Source organism: Asterias rubens, chromosome 10 (genome assembly GCF_902459465.1).
Source record: "Asterias rubens chromosome 10, eAstRub1.3, whole genome shotgun sequence".
Lineage (NCBI taxonomy): Eukaryota > Metazoa > Echinodermata > Asteroidea > Forcipulatida > Asteriidae > Asterias > Asterias rubens.
In genome coordinates this window covers 18,260,197-18,284,193 of record NC_047071.1, presented here as the reverse complement: position 1 = coordinate 18,284,193, position 23,997 = coordinate 18,260,197, and the positions used below count along the sequence as shown (strand labels likewise).

The 23,997-nt window shown below is 37.4% G+C and overlaps 1 protein-coding gene across 3 annotated transcripts in view; it reads left to right on the top strand.

Moving 5' to 3' along the window:
* LOC117295456 (neuronal acetylcholine receptor subunit alpha-4-like) overlaps positions 1 to 23,997 on the top strand; it is a 52,845-nt gene that overhangs the window by 974 nt on the left and 27,874 nt on the right. The window contains exons 1-2 of one of the 3 annotated variants that reach the window (XM_033778122.1): positions 6,246 to 6,558; positions 23,366 to 23,550. In XM_033778122.1, the coding sequence (XP_033634013.1) occupies positions 23,481 to 23,550 (70 nt within the window). In that variant the 5' untranslated portion in view covers positions 6,246 to 6,558; positions 23,366 to 23,480. Of the gene's footprint in view, positions 1 to 6,245; positions 6,559 to 20,758; positions 20,847 to 23,365; positions 23,551 to 23,997 lie in introns of those variants that run through there. The other 2 variants (XM_033778124.1, XM_033778125.1) reach the window with 2 other exon arrangements.

Here is a 23,997-nt window from a genome sequence, read left to right as displayed (position 1 = left end):
GTTGTAGAACGAAGTGGTATCAGTGAGGATTGCTGCTGTATTTTATAGCAGGAGGGCCTGCGAGCGAACTTGATATTTTGGGGGAATGCTAATTAACTGGGAACCAAAGAAAAAGACAATAATTGTCAACTAAAACTTAACTTTACTTTGAACAAAAATAATAAGTTTAAATAATGATTGGGTAAACATCATGTGTTAGTAACGGTTTGGAAGATATTATAACTCGTTTATTGTAGTTGTTTAGGTCTACCCTTTCAAATTTAAGAGTAAATTTGGGCTACTTTTACGTGCAAAGAACCTCATTCATGTATTATCATTAATGTGTCATCTTTTAATGACCCATGGTACAGTGATCCTTTCATACAGATGTGAACATCATCAAGTAAAAAGCATGCTGTGCGTCATGCCTGGTGCGACGGTTGTTTCGGAGTCAGCTGTTTTATAGAATGATAGCCCACCGGGACCATCGCTGCGCTAGACGGCGTAGTCTGGCTGAGAAGAAGCGATACCACATTGTTTCTTTTACAATACGGTAGTGGTCTCAGAAATTTCAATAAATTGCCCTGAGATGATTTTGCAATGAAAATGTTTCTTAAAATGCTTCACTGACAGTCAACTTTTTTGTTTGATCTTCTGTCCATGATGAATAAAATCATAAATTTTCCACATTTGTAAATGATGACATAAATCTTCAATGTAATTTGGGTCGAACTTATTGGAATAATGAGGAACATCTAAATTAATACAACTTCAGACATAGCGGCATTGTTGTATTTTGGAAAGACCGATAACGTTCCCCCTTCTGCAATCCGGCTTCGTTCCAATCATGACGGTTGCTTGAAGTAGTAGTGCGCCCTCTGTCGGTAACCATGCCACAAATGATACTTAGGCCAAGAGCCGTTTCTGTTATCAACATTAGGCCTTTTTAAAAAAAAATCATAGTTTTAGTAAAAAAAAATTCTGTATTAATGTACACTAATTACCATTGTCTTAGTTGTTTTAGAATTAAACCCTAGGGCAGTAGCTAGACACTAAAAAATGTTAATTTGATTGTTGGGGATAATCACGGTTTGTTTTAAAGCGGTTGCAATGTCTGTGCAGGATTATGCACAAAGGCACTGTGTACACTGTTTAAATCAAATGGACCAATAATTTCTAAAATGATACATTTTTATATAATACAATTAATCTTTACGTAAAAAAATACCACAATATTTTACAGAGTGAAAGTTGACTTTTCAGTCTTCCTGTCCTCTTGACAAACCAATTCATAATGGCGTATTGCTGCTCTCCTCTCAATAAAAAATCACACAGAAATGTGACCCAAACCGGAGGTGACGTCACACAAGCAGAGCGTAAACCGGAACCCGGACACACATCCGCAGCCAGCGAGCGAGCCAGCTGCCTTCTTCGCGACCACACAGCCTGAAATAGTTCGCATTCAAGACGCTGTATTACCCACTGACCGCCAGCCATAACTCCAATCACTGCTGGATGCCACGCATTTTTCCATAATCACCCACGGGCAATATTTATGTCGTTCAACCAATAAAAAAATAGAGAGAAAAAATGGGTGAGGAAGGGACCCTGTAAGTTGTCAATCGAAATACCATAAAAATGGTATCGACAATATAATTGAAAATACGAACTATTGTGCAAACATAATACAAGCCTCTAGCGTATTATAACCTGTAATAGACAGTGCCAGTACACAGAGTATAGCGGGCATAATAAAACTACATGCTTAACATTTCGTATTATCTGATGTGAGATCATTGTACAAATGAATTGGTTCATGAGTTTGCCGAGTTAAGTAACTATTCAGACATGTTATAGACTAGCATGTAATGTTACATTTATATTAACCCACAAAGCTTAAATGAAATGTGCGATGGAAAACTAATCCCGAATCTAATCACTGAGTGAGACGCCGCTCGAAATTTAAAGATAGAATAAAAGCTGCTCTTCGGCAGGTGCAAGCATTGGCTGCTTGTGCCCAGGGCTTCATAGGACAAGACGAAATAAGGGAGTTTCGTACTGCCGATGGACACTAAGAACAATATTGCAGAGAGTGAATAGAAGGGCTTGGACATTGAAAACAGCATTAATTACAACTGGAAAGTATTGTTGAATTTGTGTCATGGTTATGTTAATCTAACTTGCATGCCATGTTTTAATTTCCCTTTCACAAACAATGTTTTTGTCCGGGCGAGTATGGCGAGAAATTTTCAGGGGAAGGGGTTAACCCTGAAAATTTCAAGCTTTTGGAAATTTCAAACAGCAACAAGGAACAGCATGTTAATTTTACAACTTTATTTGTTTCGAAGGCTCTACTGTATCAAGGAGTATGTGTTTTTAAATACAGGTGTATGTAAGCAGTGTCTGTATACTAAGTACTTTCCCGAGTTCCGTTAAAAAATCACAGGCGTTTTATTCGGTGGGATTCGAACCCACGACCCTTGTCATTCCCCAGAATAATGTATTACCAAAGACCACCGAGACTTCCCGGTATCAAGGGCAGATCAAATCATAAGTACTGAGCAAAACAGTGCTTCCACAGATCGGTGATAAAGGTAAGACCAAATAATAATCTTAAAAAACCCCGATGCAAATTTAACATCTATTAGCTACGTGTTCAATGTAGGATATCATCTTGTTCCCCTCCACACCAATTTACTCAAGGTTCACCCAGCCCGGCTACACACACGAAGCTTATAGTATCTACAAACCGACTTGCTGGAAACTTAATTAATTGATTAGGTTTGTAATTATACACGGATATGAACTGAAGACGCTAATTGGAAATGATGAAGCTTAATTGGGAGTTCCAATCAGAGAGTGGACAGAAGATTATCTCAGTGGTATTTACAAGTGACACAAACGTGTCGTGTTCAGATATAACACAAAATAATACAATTCGCAAAGAATACACGCTTACTTTCCCCGAGTTATGTGAAGAAAATCACAGGCATTTTACTTGGGAGGGACCTATGACCATTCTCTAGAATGATGTCTTACCGACTAGACCACTGAGACTGTTCGAATCCTATATTTAAAAAAATATATATATATAACTCACAAAGTAAATACGTGGAAAATGTCTATAATTTATACATTGTATGTTTGTTTTTGCCTTTTTTCTTTGACGATTAAATGCCTTTCAATTTTCAAGATCAAAGCAAATGATATCCAATTGTTTATAACATCGTCAATGTTTTCAAGGTTATGTTAATGAGGCAATTGAATATTCAGATAAGTCCATCTCCTTGTGTCATGAACCCCCTTCACTGTTTATACAGCCTCGCCTCACCCGAACTCACAGCCTTTGATTTTTCGCTCGCTGGAAGCCTCAAGTTCAAGGTTTATTCAAATGGATTTTTTCCCTCGTTCGACGTCATAGGGTTCTATATATAGCATCGTCGATGTATAATTGCCGGGGATATTTTCGTAATAGGAAGCATAACACACATTCTTAAACTCGTAATCTCTGGTGAATTGAATTATTTAAGATTGTTTGATTTGCTCAAAGCAGTTCTCCCGGAGATTTCATTTCCTACTGAAAGATAACGAGATTTACAAAGGGGTGTTCCAGATAGAAAGAATATTCTTCTCGTTTTAGGAGGTTGTATATTCTAGCCCAATAAACTAGGTATGCCTACTCAATATGAAGTTGTTTCATGTTTTTATCATCCGAGTTTAAATAATGGTGGCCTCATTAAGGCACCCGATGACGAGCTGTAGCAATAATGGAGAATAATCTGATAATATTGTGGGGTGAAAATGTGAGTCTCAAAAATGTCTCATGTTTTGATCGTTCCTCACGAGAAACGCGGCGAGTTTCCTTTAGTTGCTTGATGTTGAAGCATAGAAAACCATTAGCATTGTACTCCCAGACCAGTAGCTGTTTCAAGATGATTCGGAGGGCGAGTAATCGTTAATTGGAGGATCTAAAATGAATCTTTGCTTTATGGGAAACCAGAGTTTACGCTGAGTTTTGCCCAGTGGAAGAGTTTGTTCCTCGTTGTACCAGTTTTGGTCTTTGGCTTTTGTGACACTACTCATGTCTCTGAAAGACGTACATGCTTGAATCAGCTTGGTTTGAAGCACCTGCGTTATTTATTACTTTTTGGGGGCCTAAGTTTGTTTCATTATATAATTTTGAATCAAAAGGGAGTTTGATTTGACTTAGTGACACAGGAAATAATTAACAGTTAACAAATTGCACATTTAATTAAAAAACTACAGTCCGGCATCCCTTCACATTTGGTCACCTGTACCTATATGTGGGGACTTCCAACCCTTTAGCTATAATAAAGTCTCATGCTATACTTTCTTGGCTAGACTCTAGACAATCGCAAATTGGAAAATTTGCAATTGATGATGAAACTTGAGTCTCTGGTCATGCTCTGTCCTAGTGCGGGGGAATGGCTCTAGCTTGAATGGGGGAGCATGCTTAAAGCAACTGTTGGGTGTAAAGTTACAGGCCCGGTGGGTGCCCTGACAGAAAGTCTCATGCGGTTAGAGCCTTGGTTAGATCTTCAATGCAGCCAATCGTGAAAGACAAGTTTGTGAATTTAGGGCTCTTTTCGAATCCACGGCTTCGGCTTTGGATTCGGTTTCAGGCTCCGTTCTCTCGTCTGAAGCCCTGAGCGCGTACGCAAAGCATGCGCAACTGTCAAAACAACCGCGGGGCCTAGCTAGCCTGAGCCGAATCTGGAGTCGAAACCGTGGTTTCGAAAAGGGCCTAAGTCTTCGAGATTCGCAGAGTTCACCTATGCTCTGTTTGACCATGGAGGATCTTCCTCCATGGTTTGACAATGGTTTGACTGTCGATAAAAAGTGGTGCATCCATCAGTTAGCGGGACATGATGGTGTATGTATAACATCAAAACAAAGTGTGTTCGTCGTATCACATGGTGGGACACTTCAAATCTTTATAGTTAGACTGATATCATGATCTGAGAGGACCGTCATATGGAGCACATGGTATCGTCGTCCTGATGTTGGATTGTGTCCTTGCGAAGTAGCATTATCTGTATGTGTTATTCTCATTAACTCTTCAAACAACAAATACTTTGCGGGATGTTTTTTCTTCTTGTGGATGATTTTAAACATTTGTTTTTGAATGTTGCAATTAGGTGAGATCAAAGACAAGGATAAATAGAAAGCAGCTTAAAGGCAGTGGACACTATTGGTAATTACTCAAAATAATTATTGCCATAAAACCTTTCTTGGTGACGAGTAATGGAGAGAGGTTAATGGTATACTAACATTGTGAGAAACAGCTCCCTCTGAAGTGCCATAGTTTTCGAGAAAGAAGTAATTTTCCACGAATTTGATTTCGAGACCTCAGATTTAGAACTTGAGGTCTCGAAATCAACCATCTAAACGCACACAACTTCGTGTGACAAGGGTTATTTTTCTTTCATTATTATCTCGCAACTTCTATGACCGATTGAGCTCAAATTTTCACATGTTTGTTATTTCATGCATATGTTGAGATACACCAACTGTGAAGGCTAGTCTTTGACAATTACCAATAGTGTCCACTGCCTTTAAGGGAAGGTAATACGTGTGGTGATCACTCTTGAAATTTATGCCAATAAAAACTTACTTGGTTATTAGTATTAAAGCTGCAAAGTCATGCGGTTATGAAAAAAAAGATATCAGCTGTTATGTCCTGAAATTTTAATATGAGAAGCATTTCTTTGAGGTAGATTTCTCAGATTGTGTTACCAATTACGGATCATTCTTCATGCAATATCTCAAAAACGCTACCATCTTTTGAAATAAAATGTTCACAGGATAGTTGTATTGTAATATCTAGATTTATATATGATTAGAACAATTGAACGGTTAAAAAATTTAAATGCATCCTTGGCATTTAAAAAAGGATTATAATGAGTTATTAAAAACAAATATTGGTAGTAGGTTTTTACACCGGTATTCATTCAAAATAATTCTGCTCTAGGCTGCGTAATGAATGGTGTCATCAGGACAGTTGTTAAAAGTAAATAATAATTTAAGAAAATAATATCGCAGAGTTCGGTGACACGCGACCAAGAGGCAGCAGCACCAGCGAAAAAAATATGGAGTCGATAAACGGTAGCGTTGTAGCATTCCTTCTGGCAAGTAATACACATAACCAACCCCGAAGTGCCGGCAACCAGCGAAGAAGAAAGTCGATAGCGAGTAAATTAAATTTGCTCGCCGTGTGTAATGACGCTACTAACCGACTGTCATGCCATTTGTGCGGCTATCTCCTGCTGTAGCCATCCCTATCCGCAGTCCGGAGGGACAGCACACACACACAACGTACATCACAACACTCTCTGCTGAACGGAGTGCTATTTTGTTCATCGTCTGAAAAACATCGAAACGGGGAGCTCCGCCATTCCAAAGCATCCTCAGTCTGCCCAGTTGACATGGAGATAACCGAGTTAGAATTCTAATTGTTTTGGGGGTCCTTTCCTGTACGTCACCGGGTAATATTTGTTTACGACAAGGGACGATATTATGTCAAGCGCGGCTGATTGAATTCGCGCACTGAAGTAAAAGGTAAGCGTAGATTAATCAGCAGCAGCTGCCTATGTGCAGACACTAGGGCCATAGCCACTCTATTGATGTTCAAATGGTTCAGTTATTTTCACAAATTTAAAATAATAATCATTGTATTCATAACGTGTATGATTCCATAAGCTTTTTAAAGTCTTAAAATGAATGATGATGCACCCATAACAATGGGGAATTGATAATTTCGAGATGACTTTGTATGATCTAAACGTGAATTTGGCTTGCCCTTAACTATATACATGCGTGCATTACTGTATTTCATCGGCTACTAACTGTATCATTGTATCATATTATATGAACTGTGCACAGTGTTCATATTGCCTATAGGAATCGTCAATATGCATTCATTGCAGATTATATATCATGGTTGAGGAATGCTTATTCAGTGGCACGGACTACACATAGCTATGCATGGATTATAGCATCAAAATTGAGATGTAAGGCGTTGGCTTATTGAAATGCTCTGCCAAGTAACATAATATAAGAGCGTAGGAAACACTACGATGGGTATCAGGTATATAGTAATGGTATCAGATATCCTTAGGAGGTATTTCTCTATAAAATAGAGCTATAATTTATATCAGGAAACACTATGATGGGTGTCAGGTGGAAATAGCAATGGTATCAGATATCCTGAGAGGTTATTCCTATAACACTAAACTATAACGTGTATGAGGAAACACTATGGTGGTATCGTGTAGAAATAGTAATGGTATCAGATATCCTTTGGAGATATTTCTCTAACACAGAGCTATAATTTTATAACACGAAACACTATAATGGGTATCAGGTATAAATAGTATTAATGGTATCACATTTCCTAAGGAGTTATTTATGGTATATTCACTGAGCTATGGTATAAGGAAATACTTGAGATGGGTATCCTGTAGAAATAGTGATGGTATCAGTTAGCCTAAGGAGTTATTACACATGGTATATTCACAGATATGGTACAAGAGAGTAGGAGACACTTTGATGGATATCGGGTAATGGTTTCGGATATCATGGAGATATTCATGTTGGTATATTCTTGGGGTACATTTTATACTTTATAGTATATAGTTATATGTTATAAAGTATTGAGAATATAAAAATAAGATGTGGAGCTGTATAACATTAACGATATATCAAATTGAATTTGATTGTGATAGAATAGAGCTCGATTTCCATTTAATAAAATGATACAATTCCAATTGCAAACTGGAGGGGTTATACACACTGGTTTTAATTTATACTGCTGATATTATTTAGGATTATGTTTTCTTTATTAGTGTACACAGTGTAAACCCTTCATAACAAACTCAAGACACCATAGTCACTGTACAGAATGATAATTATTTATACAACCTCGTGAAGGACTTTCCTAATTATGGCGAGAATAAACAAACACACATGTGATGGGGAGGTTGGGCGAAGGTCATGTGTATGTATCTCAGTCTTCTGGTGTCTGCTGGTCTTTAATTGAACTGTTGGAACGTCAAGACATATTCGTTACGAAATATACTCTGAACAAATATATACAAATACATTGATGCTCCTATCGTCGCAATGGCAGACCGGCTACATGACAATGAGTGGCAGGTACAGCAAAATGTAGAATCACGTTGGAAATCAAGAACATTACTATAAAACTCTACTCAATTTAAACTACAGTTATTCCCACTGTCGTAGTTATATATCATGCTGTGTCTAGTCGGTTTATGACTCGAGCACACCGTGCTCATAACGGGTAAACCATCACCTTTAAACTTCATAGTTGTTTTACACTAATAACGTTAGAACCTAAAAAGCCGTATAAGGCGGAAGAACACTCGGCCATCACTTGACAGATGCAGCACACCCCACCCCCCGCCCTTCCCCCTTCTCTCCCATTCTCGCTCACATCTTTCTCTTACTTTAATCTTGAAGGAAATGTCCAGATCAGACTTGTTCACGCACATGATTCTCTCGTCCCATGTTTGGGTATTTCACTTCTAAGGTGATCAGGCACCATACCAATTATTGTACTTTCAATTGACAAAAATGTGAAAGAGGAAAACTACGGGCATCAGTAATTTCATATAAATATTAACATTTCCTTCGGTTGTGATGTTTCTTCGTGTGGCTTTCGTTTCTTTGGTTTAACCTTTCCACAGAGAGAGAGAGAGAGAAGTCTATTGTCTAACTGTCCTTGGTTATTTGGTTACTCCATCTGCTACTGTCTGTCACAAGGAGTCTGATGAGATCATGATATGTACACTCATCTTCCTTATCAATCAGATTCCGTTTCTACAACGTCTTTTTTTGTTTCACCGTGTCTGAAATGATCCTAGACCTTTCCCTCGGTGTCAAGTTGATAAGTGTAAATGGGTTTTGTTTAAAGACATCTTCGTGACCGACAAGAGGCTCACGCTGAGATGGGGGTAGACGTTCATGTAATAGTTTTCAGCAGTGTTCATGTGGGGAGTATATTTGAATACATTGTTTTGTGTTTATGTTGTATTTTGTTGTATCAAACAGAAACAAATACATTTGATTAAACAATAAATATCTTCTTAACGTCAAACAATTCTATACATTAAGAATGATGAATATATCATAATTATTAAGAATAATTGTTGTAACAAAAGAGTGGCCCTATATAGCGTTTATAGATAAATTACAACAGCATCATAATATAAAGAAAACCACGGCGTGAATTTCGCTTATAGTGAGCAATAAAGGAAAAAAATTAATAAATTAAAAAATTGTAAGTCCTATACAAGACCGTAATCACATTCACTTTTTTATAAGTATTATTGTGAAATGACCTGAACACAAAAATAACCTCCAGTGTGCTTTCCAGACTGAGATTGCCTTCCATTGAAGACATTCTTTTAGGGTAGACCAAACCACAGCTCGATGGTGAGATTATATCGCTATGTGTTTCACACCGACCCGAAGGCCCAATTCATAAATCTTTTATGCAAAGAACATGTGCTCACTATAGAAATATTATTTAAAAGAGAATAAGCTTCAGGTTATCAGTTAACATTATTTGTAAGGGTGGAGAGTGGTTTCATCAAAAACATGGACTACTTCTGCTCAAACTACTTGATGAAAGTATGCCCTGATTGTTGAATACTTCATGATTGTTGTTTAATTTGTAATTTACCTACAGCCAGCTCGTATGTGGGGCATATCGAACAAAGAGGAAACGATCGGATACCATTGTTGTCATTGTGTAAAAACATCCTCATTGAATTTATGTATTGGGGCTATAATACGTACAGGAAATCTGGCAAAGATGTCACTAATGAAAGATTCATTTGGGACAATAGGTGGCAGCAGACTCACTAGATAAATACGTTCGTCTCAGTGAAATGTGCACATCTCGGTTGGTATTTGTTCAGTGGCACCAAATGAAAGAGAGTATTTAGAATTGTCTTTGGGGTGTTTCTTCTTCCTTTTCTTTGGTTAATTTGTCTCTTTGTTTTTGGAGGGTTTTTTGTAGTTTTTCGGTCAGCGTCACGTGATAAATTGTCACACTTAGACACTTAAATGTTTTACACGCCGGATCTTATAGTATGGTTTCCGATTGCTGCTTTTCAGCCGACTTCCTTGTTCCTGTGCTTTTCAGCTTTCCCATCGGCAATTTAGAGTCATGACAAAGTTGTTCTATGCCGGGTTTGTCTATCCTGTCCCCTCATTAGACAACCTGTTGTTGCCTGTAGATATAACAGCAATACATCTGACTACTCATGTTTTATCTAAATCGATGTATTTATAAATATTACAATGAACGTGATTCTGACACCTTTCATTAGGCTTAGACGTTAGAGTAAAAGTTCTTTAAGGACCCCCCCCCCCCCCCCCCCTGCCTCTACCATGCAGGAATACATAAACATAATTATAATTAATGACAATTAACATCAAACCTGGAAGCACGCGAAGACACTTTATACAAGCTGCCGAATTCATTTCATGTTCATGGTTGGGTTGAGCCATGTAGTGATGTCGACATGTATGTATTGCCCTTAATGGCTTTTGAGACGAATACAATCAAGTCTTATGATTTGGATAAAGCCAATCTGGGGGAAATTGCAAAGAACTGAGTTGTCACGGATTCGGAGTATTGTACGCAAGTAAAATTTTAGGATGACTTAGAATTGGAAAATTGAAACAAGGTGTTGCGGCCACATTTCTGGACATTTTGTTAAAACGATGTTTCATGAAGGCCTACTACACATTTCTGAGGAAACAAAACACTGTACTGCGATCAGGTTTTTGTTAAAAGAATAAGCTCTTATATTTAAATGATTTCATTTGCATATATATATAATTCAGTCTTGTCATGTTATTATTTCTACTTGAGTCTTATCTCCCAGTATGTTGTCAACTGGTGAAGTAACATGCAAAGTCTATTAAACCCTACATTGTGTATAAATGTACTAGAAGGTCAACCTGTGTACGCAATTAAATCTTCCCACTTTTTTTCGAACAGTCCAAGGGACAAACATCATGCTCGTTATTTAAACATCTTATTTTGTTGTAGTATTACAAACACAATTACCATACTCTTAATGTGACTCACAACGCAAAGATCCATCCTAAATGCTAACTGACCGTCTTGGCTAATTATGCTAAAGTTATTAAGCGACTAAATGCACAGTCATACAACCCGATCACAAGACTCTAATAGGATAAATGCATACCCAGTGTTGCAATATTTTTAGAATGCAATTTAATAAAGGTCTCATTTTTTTTTTACTTGAAGATTTCTCTCTCCCATCTCCCTATGTACCTCCGATAGGAATAATTTTATGTAAGCAGCATAGTTATATAACTTAATTATTGGCCAAATTTGATTCACTTAAATTGTTACCGGCATGTTTCACTTTGAGTTGATTCCCCCTAAACTCACTTAATTAAATTTGCCAATTGAAAGTTTGCGGGCATATTTTTGTTGATGGAAGTGTGTCGAAAACAGTCAGACCCAGTCGATTAACACAAATCAGGTCAGGGGTATATTTCCGGAATGAATAATATAGCCTTCGGAAATAATTGTTATAATTTTGAATCTTCTTTTTTGTCTTTTCTTCTTTTCATTGTTTCTAACAAATCTATATAAACCACAAATCTATGTTACATTTTAGACAAATTCCACGAACAAACACAATTCATGTCCCCTTTCCTTTAAAAGCAATTTGAAAAACATCAACAAAATAAATCAATTTCTTGTTCAGCTCTTGTTACAGTCGTTTCTTCAATTTATTGTTCTGGTTTTCTCCCCATAAAGAAAAGTAATTCAACATGTCAAAGCTACTCCACTACCGTCTGTGGACAAAATAAAGCACTAACCAACTGCCTCGGCCTAGATAACCGTTGATTGGTCTGGAGCCAAACGTCATTATCTTTTTACTTGTTTTTGCCACTCAGGAAACAGTGCAGTAACTCAAATTTATATCACAAAATCTATAAGCATAAAGACATAACAAAATCCAAGAACTGACAACCCAATCAAAGCGATCATGTAACATTTCTGCAGTTGGTGCGATGAACAGACGCTCCTATAAAACCCTGAGCAAACGCTGAAACTCGTATCCTGCGTGGCGATAGACGACAAGTGATCCGTTTGCCATTCACTCAGCACGACATCATCTGTAACTCCTCAGTGAGTAAATTACCCATCTGCCTGTCGGTGTCACAGATCCCGACTCCAAATGTTACCTGTGCATGTTCTATCAAAGTGAAACAAGACAAGTCACAGAAAGAAAATCTGTCTACGTGCTTTTTGTTTTTTGGAGTCAGTGGATACAGTCACAGCCGCTTTGTGATTCCCACTGTGAGGAAGTTCCTCCTTGCACGCAACTTAGTACTGTTCTCTCTTTCTTAAAGAAGCAACTTTGAATAATTATGAGAAATGTCATGTTGAAGCTTACCAAATTAAATAAGAGGCTTTTGTTAAAGAAGCAACTTTGAAAATGAGAAACGTTTTCGTAATTATACGAAGCTGACAAATATGATAATGCTTTTGAGAAGCAATTTTAAATAATGAGAAATGTTTTCGTAATGTTGAGGCTGACAAAATTAAAACCTTACTTGGTACTATAGGCTACTATAGGCTTCGTGTTAAACAGTGTATAATTCGCTTCATAAAACTAAAATGTCTATGTATAGTCTAACCGTAATTGCAGAAGGACGGGACAAATTGTGGCATAGTTATGTTTAAAGACACTGGACATTATTGGTATTTATCAAAGACAAGTCTCCTCACTTTGTGTATCTCAACATATGCTTAAAAAAAAAAAACCTGATTGCAAGACCTCAAATTCTAAACTTGAGGTCTCAAAATCAAATTCGTGGAAAATTACTTCCTTCTCGAAAACTATACGTCACTTCAGAGGGAGCCGTTTCTCACAATGTTTTACTCTATCAACAGCTCTCCATTACTCTTTACCAAGTAAGGTTTTATGCTAACAATTATTTTGAGTAATTACCAATAATGTTCACTGCCTTAAAAGTTCGTTTCATAATTGTGAAAGAACACAGTAGATTGTTGCAAATAAAACAAAACTTAATTCACATAATGACAGGTGTAGTTTTAGTTATACAAATTTCTTTTGAGGATAATTGGAAATCTTACTTATTTCTCTTCACTAATTCGCTCTTCAAAATAACAAAATGTTCAATGCACTTCCTCCTTTGTTTGGAAGATTGTTCCGGGTATTTATTGTAGTGGCTGTTTCATTTATGGGAACTAATTAATTCCTGGCTCCTTAATGAGATTACGCGTCCCGCATGCGCGTCCCGTACTTGGCACAGTTTAAGCCGTGAAGACAACGTGCCGGGATGCGCCATTTCCTTTATTGTAAAGGTATATAGTAAAGAGGAAGCCACGTTTGAAAATATTTCTTCCAAGTTGCTATGTTGCTTCTGCTGTTTGCTGCTGCTGCTGCTGCTGCTGCTGCGGTTGCGGCTGCTTTGTGATCAACCATATACATGAGGTAAACATGCATGTGAAAATTTGGGCTAAAAGCCGCTGCGTGAGTCAGGAGAAACTAGTGAAAAATCATGCACAACTTTCAGCATTAAACCCATTGTCAATCATTTTGGCTGTATGTTTGTTGAGCAGAGGTTAGAGATACAGTTTTCTCAAACTATATTACTTCATTTCAAAGGAGAAGTATTTCACAAAAGAAATTGTTCTTTAGTATGAATTTCATAATCAGTAGGGACGATACGGTGATGTTCTTGCCACGTTTTAGGAGATTGAAAACGCATCACTTTATGACACGTTGGATTGCTCGTTGAACCCTCACCGTCCACAGTGAAACAATGCTGTGCCCTTAATATAAATTACAGATTGTGAGTTGTGCAAGATTTGACATCTATGATCAAGGGCTGTTTTAATAACACAACGGTTTGTCTACATCAATCATCCGGGGGGGGAACACACCGTGTAGAGATATCTTGGGCATTATAAATCCTAAAATAATTGTGGAGAAACCCAACATGCTGTAGTTCTCCTCACTTGTTTAAAACTTGCTGATAATTCATTTATTTAACTCCAAATATACTTCGCTTGTAACATGTCTTGAGTATTCATTATATGTCTATGCATTCTATATTTCTTTGTTGTTGCTTATGTTTTTGTTTTGTGTGTGTTGGGCTCGGAATACGGTCTTGTACACTAAATAGATGGCAAATTATAATTATGCATTGTTATTGTTATGATATTACTAACAAAACCGAGCGTAGCTTGCGGTTTGGGGTCGATGACGTTTTTAATTGGGTCAAATAACCACGATGGTCAATTGAGATTTGTCCCCCTATTTTTAATATTATTCGTGTTGCCCACAAGCTTTTTAGTGTGCACTCGTATTTAAGTAAGTAGTGTTCCATTTAATTGAATCACATAATTAATGGCGTGTATGCCGTAGGTCAAGAGGAGGTCAGTAAATCCACTCAGTGACTGGTGATAAAACCAATTTAAACCTTTTATAAGGTCTCAGTGGATATTTTTGGTAGGAATTAATTCACCGCATAATGTATGTTGTACAAGCGGATTGGCTATACTTCCACAATGTTTACAGTATTTACTTGAGTAATACATGTACCCATAAGACGGTTCTGCACGGTGGGATGAGAGTTTTTTTTCTTACTTAATATTCATCTTGAAGGACACGAACCATGGATAATGAAAAGGGTATCCGATGGGTGTCTTCAAGTGTAAGATAAATAGGCATAAGAGAGCCAAGACTAATGCATATATACTGTTCAATTTGAACCATAGATACAGAGATTATGCTGAATGGCGAGAGGGTTTATCGAGTTATCTGAATGTTTCAGTACAGTACAGTGGTTAATGGATGCTGTTACCAGATTTGTAAACTCGTGGATTTTCTCATACAGCATTCACATTGTATTATAGCTTTAGAGCCTCTGTTATCATCACTAGGTACCTTGCTGGCGCCTGTGCAGCGAGTTGTAATAGATTTATGTAGAAGAATTGGTGTATTTAGTCTCTAGAAATACTTATTATTAAGCCTCCTGTTTGTTTGAAAGAGATCAGATTTGATTTAGAAACGATTTATAAATGTCAACAGTTGATACACTCTTTATGTTGATTTAAAGGGCACATTGTCATTGCGTTTGGGCGCTTTTGGGCTATACAAAGCGGTTGAGTAAACCATGTACTTCTTCATAATGGTGGCGGACTGTGATAGCAAATGGAAGAATCACACAATTTCGAGGGACAGTTATGTGAATCATTAGATTCGACTTTTAAAACATCTTTCCAATCATAATTATTTCTCATTTTTTTTCTGTGATAATGTATCATTGATTAAAGAGAATAAGATGTTATCCCCTGACAAAAAAAATACATTAATTTTATGACAAGCGTTTTAATGTCCAAAGCGCCCAATCAGAAAGGCAACGTTTCCCTTTAAAATCAGAAACGGCTATCCTGGAATACAATACCTTTAAGAAAATCAAATTTCGCATATTTATTCTTCGTATGCTTTACTTCCCTTAATGCGCAACAGTGCATAGACCATACACAAACCGACCCTTGATTAGGCGTCGACCCTAATCTAATATTCATATTTTTATTCTGACAAGCTTACATTACACCATTTGCAAAATATAAGTGCGCACTACGCTTAGCTCCTCTCCTGTGCCCCGAGGTGATGACAAATAAACCGACACTGCAATTACACAGCAATCCAAATTATGCATCACAGACGAGTATTGCATTTTATTATATTCCTTTCCTTTTTTTTTTAAGTTTCAAATCAATGATGACTCCCACTTATTGACATTGTCATGACTGCCAAGTTGATTTTTTCTCATAATGTAACGATGGCTCATTCGATTAAGTTACTAGCGTGTGTACGTGCATTGTTCACCTGAGTCCACTTAGTGTATGAGTTGGGAATCGAAATTCACTCCGGGCGTGACCTCTGCTGTCTCTTTTAAACAACGGGATGATTCAACTTTATAGATTTATACTTCTGCCTAGAACAAATATTGTTCGGAGTTTGGATGACTTCTCATTATAACTAGTACTACGTTAGTGACCAGAAGAGGGGCCTATTTCCCGAGGCCGAACTTGGGGTCAATATCTGTTATACGAAGCCCTGGTAGGTGAAACACAAACAAACTGACAAACAAACACCCCAGCAATTAATATAGGTGCTAATGTATTCTAACAATATTAGCTATTAGTCTGTTCGAACAATCATTAATCTGTTTGAACAATCATTAATCTGTTTCAACTATTACTGATCTGTTCGAACGTTAACTAATCCGTTTGAACGGTTTTACTGATCCCTTGGAATGGTTTACAAATCTGTTCGAATGGTTAAGTAATATACGTTCCAGCTAATTTGATACTTGGGAACGCTAGGTGGCAGCAGACTTACTAGTAAATTTTCCGATTTTGAGCATGCGTGAATTTATAGAAAGTAAACTAAAACGTTTGCCATTGTTGATACTGCCACTTTTGTGTTGATGTATAGTTCTTGTCAATGTATGTATATGCTATATACTAAACACCATTTGCCCTCACCACTTTACTCATATTGGTTCACAGCCACCAATTGTTTCTGAAAAACTTGTATTGGTTATTATTTTCCCGCTTCTTTCTATATCCTTCCCTTAATCCCCTCTCTTTTTCTATAAATGGATATGTATTTGTTTGTACTTGTTTTATGCCTGTGAAAAAGGTCCGGTTTGGATCGAAAGCTAAGGCCATCTACCCTACTCATTATATAAATGTATATATATTTTTTCGCTTTTACTAGTTTAATTACTTTGTTGGTTAATTTGAGTTACCCTATATCATTTAATATCAAGGGGCCCCCAAAAAATATCAAATAATTCAACAACATTAATTTTAAAAACTACCGGTTTATAATCGTAGTATATTGGTTAGGGTAATCTGTTGTTGTCTTCTTTTAAAACAACAAAAAGGTGCAGCTGTAAGAGATGGCACGAATTACAATAACAATGACAGTATAACATAAATCGTTTATTCATCCAACTCCAAAGAAAAACCAATAGAATTGTATTTCAATTAGTAACAACAAAAATACTCCAGAGTGGTATAGTTGGATGATTATTATTAGCTCCATCAATACAAGTTCTGCCCCTTAAACTTGCTTGGCTTGATGAGCTCCTGATAATGACGAGATCGAACCCCGGCTGCGTCTCCCGAGACAAACCAGTTGGTGTTCCGTGTAAAAAACCAATGCGATTAAATGACTCACTAGACGGCCATTACGCATTCAGAAGGGAAACCGATACTAAACAAACATATCAATAAAATAGTCTCTTGGTGATGAGGTTCACCGGCTTGAAAACATAGCAACTCTTGGCCAATTAGCGTCTCACCGTCAGTTAATGACAAGCTCTGTTTGTGTGTGTTTCGTAATAAACCATGGGCTCGGTAAACATTGAACCTTAATTAATGCATCGCGTCTCTGTGTTTTAACAAAACTGAAAACTGTTAAAAAAACAAAATTTGCGTGGAGAACTGAAACTGGGGAAGCAGTGCAGTTTAGACATTCATTAAATAACAAATTTGCATCGAGGATAAAGAATATTCATTCTGGTTTTATCCATGTGCACCGATGTGTGGTAGCACTGTATACTCGGTACTTTCCTGAGCTCTGTGAAAAAAATCAGGACAAATTACTCTGGTGGGATTCGATCCCACGACCTTTGCAATTCCAGAGCAGTGTCTTTAGACATTGCTTGACAAGTGTGCATGTTTTAATGTTTAAAACCCTGCCGGCACTATGTGGAAGAGCACCAATACAAAAGTGAATATTCATGATTTGTTTTCACCTACCACAAAGTCCGAAGTCACCTTCAGATAAAAAAAGCCTTTATTGCCTTCAAACTAGTATGCTATCTTTATAGGCTCAGAAAGTTTGTACTCTAAACTGGGAACAAATTTGGTTATTTTTTCTTTGCAAGTTCGCCCCAGCAAGGCTAAAAGCAACTCTAGGTAAGGGGTTAAAAGATTAACAATGGTTAAATATTAAGAAGAAAACACTAGATTGAGGATGGAGGGGAACATGCACCAGGCATTGAGTTCCAAAATGAAGAGTAGGTGGAATAAAACTGTTGGAAAGGCTCCTTGTTCTACATCTCAGCAAAACAAAAGTGTATGGGTGAGAAGAAGCAGACAGTCTTGTTTTAAGCTCAAACATTGTCGAACTAGGTTGGACCAACAGACAGACACACTGGTGGCACTCGTTTACCCAAAAAATACCCTGTAGCAAAGACATAGGCTGGCTATGCAGACCTACTACGGTGGGAAAGAGGTTGTAACGATCCCAAAGATTGAGAATTGGACGTTGAGTGACACCCAATCCCCCATAAATAACACCAGCTCTTGTATGGTCTAACTAGCGGATACACACTATAAATTGCCACTTCGTTAGATGTTTAGCTTTTAAGGACTTCATTCTCTATACCCATTGTGCACATTCTAAAAAAAAAACGAAACTGTCTTCAGAATATCATGGTTTGTCGAGTTATTTACTTCTCTGATTGCTGATGGGAGAAAGCTTTGGATTATTCAGTCCACGTGGGGTCGATGTATTGTTAGGGGTTGTTGATGCTGACCATCATGTAACAAAGGACAGTTCCAAAACCCCCTCTCACATACCTGGACGGATTTATACCAGCATTGTTCACCTTCAAAACACATGGGCTCCTTGGGGGCATATACCTTAAGGATTAAGGCTGAAAATCTTTTCTAGAGACCCACCAAAATGGATACCTTACCTTGGAGGGGATCGGCCAAGAAACTTTTTTAACTATTCGGTCAAAACAGTCAATGTATATAGTTGATATACTCTTACCATTGAGCATAATATAGGTAAATTGTTGTAAATTGTCAAGTTGTATTTTGTGGAAATCCGAATTCGAGCAACTTATAAATGAAACAAAAAAATTTAAACCGTAATGTTTTGCAATCACTTTGAAATTTGCTGGAATTTCACTTTATTTATTTTGTATTATTCTGTTTTAAAATCATCTGTATTGAATAACATAAAGCTAGGCATATAAAGTTTGCAATTTGTGAAGAAGCTGTAAATACAAGCTGTATTTGCGTTGTTTAAGACACTGACACGGTCGGTATTACCCCAAAATTGTTTGCATAGAACCTTACTTTCTAATATAACGTAAGAGAGCTATTGACAGTAAAACATTGTAAGAAACGGCTCCCTCTGAAGTAACGTAGTTTTTGAGAAAGAGGTTATTTCTCACTGAAGGCCTTAAGCCTTTTTACGGCATTTTTGTGAAGGACAAATTTGTGCCACAAAACGTGTTTTTCTGTCATTATTTTCTTGCTACTTCGATGACCAAACTAAGTACACATTTTCAGAGATTTGTTATGTTGTGCACATTTTAGTATAGACCAAGTGAGAATACTGGTCTTTGACATTTACCAAAGGTGGCCAGTGTCTTTAAAGGACTACGTCCACAGTCGAGTGTCATCTTCAAGACAGAGCTTTCATAAAATAAGCAGCAAGACCCAGCCCTGATTAATTACAAGCCCGATGTCAGAAAACCGCATCGGCTAAAACTAATTTGCTCCAAGCATTAATATCTTGAGTGTAGCACCCTCAGCTGTTGGAATAATGAGCCTGACGCTGACAAAAATATACACAACCCATATAGTGATATTGCCTTTATGATCTCCTTGTTCAAACTCAGTGAAGATTATGTTGGTCAATCTTGTCAAGACTCATGGGGCAAAAAGGGTCTGTAAAACAAAAAACAATCATTACTTTAAAATAATATATATAAAACAAAATATCTGTCATCTTTTGATACGAGGCTGTAACATATCCATACACAGTTGTAAGGATTTGTCAGTAAATTTAAACCGTGTTTTTTTATATTTTTTTATTGGGAGTGCAGTGTTTTGTTTTTGTCCATGTTAATTTTGCTCGCTATTTGTGTCTTTGTTTTAAGTTTTTTATCTTCCAAGTCAAATGTTACATAAAATATAACATGTCAAGCGCCAAACAAAATTGGCAGATCAGCTGTTTAATATTAAGCCATTAATAATAGCAATGTGTGTTATTTGTGTCTTTTTATAAAATCAAATTTAAGACTATGTCAAAGAGTGGCTGACGGACATTCATTTTACGTACCTTGCTTTTTATTTTTAAGGACGTGTGACCATTGTGTTTTAATGACATTAAACTTTTTTTTAAATGTAGAGCACTTGGTTTTTAAAAGCTAGTAAAACCTCCTTCTTTTTGGAAATATCTATGGTGCCTGAACATTCCAAAGGAAAGTGTACACATGCAGGTGGTACACTAGTCTTGGATTCAAGACGCTCCAGTTGTGTGTGTAGTCACGAAACACATAATCGCTGTATACCTCTACCACCCCAAGAACAACTCGCCACTACGAATCAAGACTAGAAGCACCAAGGACGTATAGCATTGTTTATTTACCTAGTACAGTTATGTATCACTATGACCACGGTGTCTTTGAATCACGCGCTTAGCCAAACTGTCACCGTTATGACGGAGTAAATCCAACATTTAAATCACAATGGCACCTCTTGCACAATAACCACTGTACGCCCAGCTCAGTCTAATTAGATACGAATTGGATTCCTTTGTGTGTGTTGAACTAGCATCTGGCAGTGTCCATGTTATATTAACAGCTTGTGGTACGTAACTGCAAACATAAAGGGTTAACGGTAATTTGCAAAGGTGCGACGAATTGTTATACACGGTTTCATTGATATATATCTGAGCTTCCAGCATGAACTTGTAAGTACCTATTTCTATAGTTTATGACTTACAAACAAACTCAACAACTAGAAGGTATTTATTTTGATAATTGGTTGCAGTTTTGAATGTGTATATATTATAAATAACGGTTGCCTTTTGTCATGTTATTGGTTTGAAATTATTCAGTGTGGATTTACATTGTTTATATTACCCCGGACACGTGTGAGCTTGCCTATAGCAAATCGTTATCATAACATTTTAACGTGTGCATTTGACATGATTCAATGAAATTATCGGCTAGTCTGACTATGTATGAAAACATAATTTATATTTTAATATTTATGTGATCTTGATGGCAACATAAATCAAGTAAGGCGTTCTGTCAACAATTTATTTTAGCTGGGGGCTGTTGGTTATGTAAGTCACTGGACACTATTGGTAATTACTCAAAATAATTGTCTGCAAAAAACCTACTTTGTAATTAGCAATGGAGAGATATGTGATAGTAAAACGTTGTGATAACTGGCTCCCTCTGAAGTGTCATAGCTTTTGATGGGTAATTCCTCCCTCAAATAATAAAATACTTCAGCTGAAGCCTATGCATCTGAAATCACACAAAGTTGTGCAACAAGGGAGTATTTCTTTCGTCATTCTCTTGCAACCGCGATGACCAATCGAGTCAAAATTTTCACAAACTTGTTAAAGGCATATGCATAAGACTTGGGATACGCCAAGTGAGAACACTGGTATTACACAATTACACAAGGTGTCAAATGCCTTCAATGTCCATTTGAGTATAATGACACAATAACCGTGGCCATTTTCTCTGTGATATCGATACAACGTAAAAGGCAACATGAATTCCAAGCCATTTCGTCTCGTCCTTTACTAAGTTAGTACATGTACAATGACTGGTTTTCCTGGAGAATTATTTCCACCAATCTGGTTTTCATTTTCGGAATGACCGGTAAGGAGTTCCAGTTCAGCGAACATTTTTGCCGTTTTCTATTTCGCAACTTTACGCCATAAGGCTGTATCCCTCATCAAGTTGGGAAGGTCCACAATTTCAAAATCTTTGGTAATTATTCACGACAGTCATTCTTAACCGAGTATAACAGAAGTGACCAGTAATATACCGAAATGTTGATTCGCAGGCAATCTTGACCATTACAGCAAAAATGATTCTTAATGAAAACTTCGTCTGGCAAATCAACGTTTATAATCAACCATTGCCAATTGATTATTGTATTGGTTGCGTGCCGACGACACCAATGGTAACACCAATGAAGGACACGTGCATTAACTGCATTCCCAAATTGCTCAGCGCAGGTTTTTTTTTTCCCCTGCTAAAACAAAAATCATCCTCAAGGAGAAGACAAAAATTACATGTCAATTTTAGAGAGCGAATCGGAAACCCTATTTAATGACCTTTATTATTTCTGGTTTAACCTCGTGCCCAGAGGCTCCTATGAGAACATCTGCAACTCCTGTGGTATTAGTGTGTGTATTAGGATTTAAAGCTGACTGCCTAAATCGTGTGTGCATTGGTTTGAGCGATGTACTATACCCAGCTGGTATTGATTGATCACAACCAACTCCGGGGACGCTTTGCATGTTTTTTCTTTTTTTTCGTGAAATGTGTAAACGGTCTATGGGTATGGCGTCGCTGTAGCCCTGTGTGTGTGTGATACTTTGTTTCATGGATGGGACAAGGACATCTTTCTCTATGTATAGGCCTATGCATTCGGTTGAAAAAGTGCATTCATTTGTATTAAACATTAGGACATTACACAGTCTTTCACTTGATGTAATTTCTATCACTGTATAAATGTTATGTGTTGAGTTGCGTACATACAATTCCTGTTCAACATACCCAATAGCTGTTTACCTTTGACGTAAATCCATGTAGAAAATATTTAACAAGTATAATAACTGCACCTTTTTATATTCGTTTATAAAAGTGTCATTGGGAAATGAGGCAGTTAAAACAATGCCCTTTAAAATGGTGTGGTTGCCTTTGCTGTTGAGGTTTTTCCATGAACTATTGTGTACGTTAATTGTCTGCAATATTATTTTCACACTTATCATTAAAAGTTAACATAGTCTCAACTTTTAGTCTGAATTGTTTGACGTGGAGTTGGGTAAAAGCCAAATGTTTTTATGCCTAACTGTGACACAAGCCGAGTTGAGGATACATTGCCGTCCCACTTGATAACCCATATTCATTCGCTCTTTGATGGTTGAAGAAAAGATGTTTTCCTCAGCTTGCCAATCGATATCCGAATCGATTATCGTGTAACGGGCGCTGGTCCCACATTACGGACTTCCTGCACTTTTCTCCTCTCTATCCCTGGCTCCCCGCGCTGCCTTCCCTGTGTCTACCTCTGAAAGCAAACCGATTTACATCACGTCAGTGCACGGGGGAGCAGAAAGCAAGTCACTTATTCACTAACCCCGTGCTCCCGCCGCACGTTAATATTCTGTCATTATTCACATTCTTGACGGGTATCTCACGAAAGGTCTCTTCCCGTTTCATCCTCTTTCTCTCCCTGTCGCAGATTCTTGGGTCTGCTTTGTGCGCTGAGGTCAGATGTGTGAGAAGGTATATCACCATATGATTGAATGCCAGTACTTCGCTAAGAAGAGGTGACTGACGCTGTATTGGATATTAACATGGATGCTATATCATTTTGTGCTGCACTGGTTGTGTTGTTGCCGGTCTTTCTCTCTATCTTTGGGCAAGGTAAGTTACCATTAAATACATTCACTTCAATTATTAGTAGGGTACATGAAAAGGTCAGCCCACAGTAAACCCCACGCCTCCCATATAAACATGTGTAAGGCTTATACACCTCTAACCTATGAACTTTACACATTGAGATATAATAATACCCATATACCCTTTCCAACACCCAATGTCAGTGCTAAGTAACATGTGCTTGCCGCAGAATATCCACAGGCATTGGATCAATGGTCTATGCTGTTATAAATATTGCATTTACACATTTCCTATTATGCATAGTGTTTGCTTTGTTATGTCGAAGCTCAACGCAATTGTATTACGAAAAATTACATTCAGTCGTGTTTGAAAAATAACATTTGAGAGCGGAAGAATTGTCTTTAAATTAAATTTGTCCATGTCGATGTCTTGAATGTGTACACAATATTTATTAAACGCAGCGTATTCAAC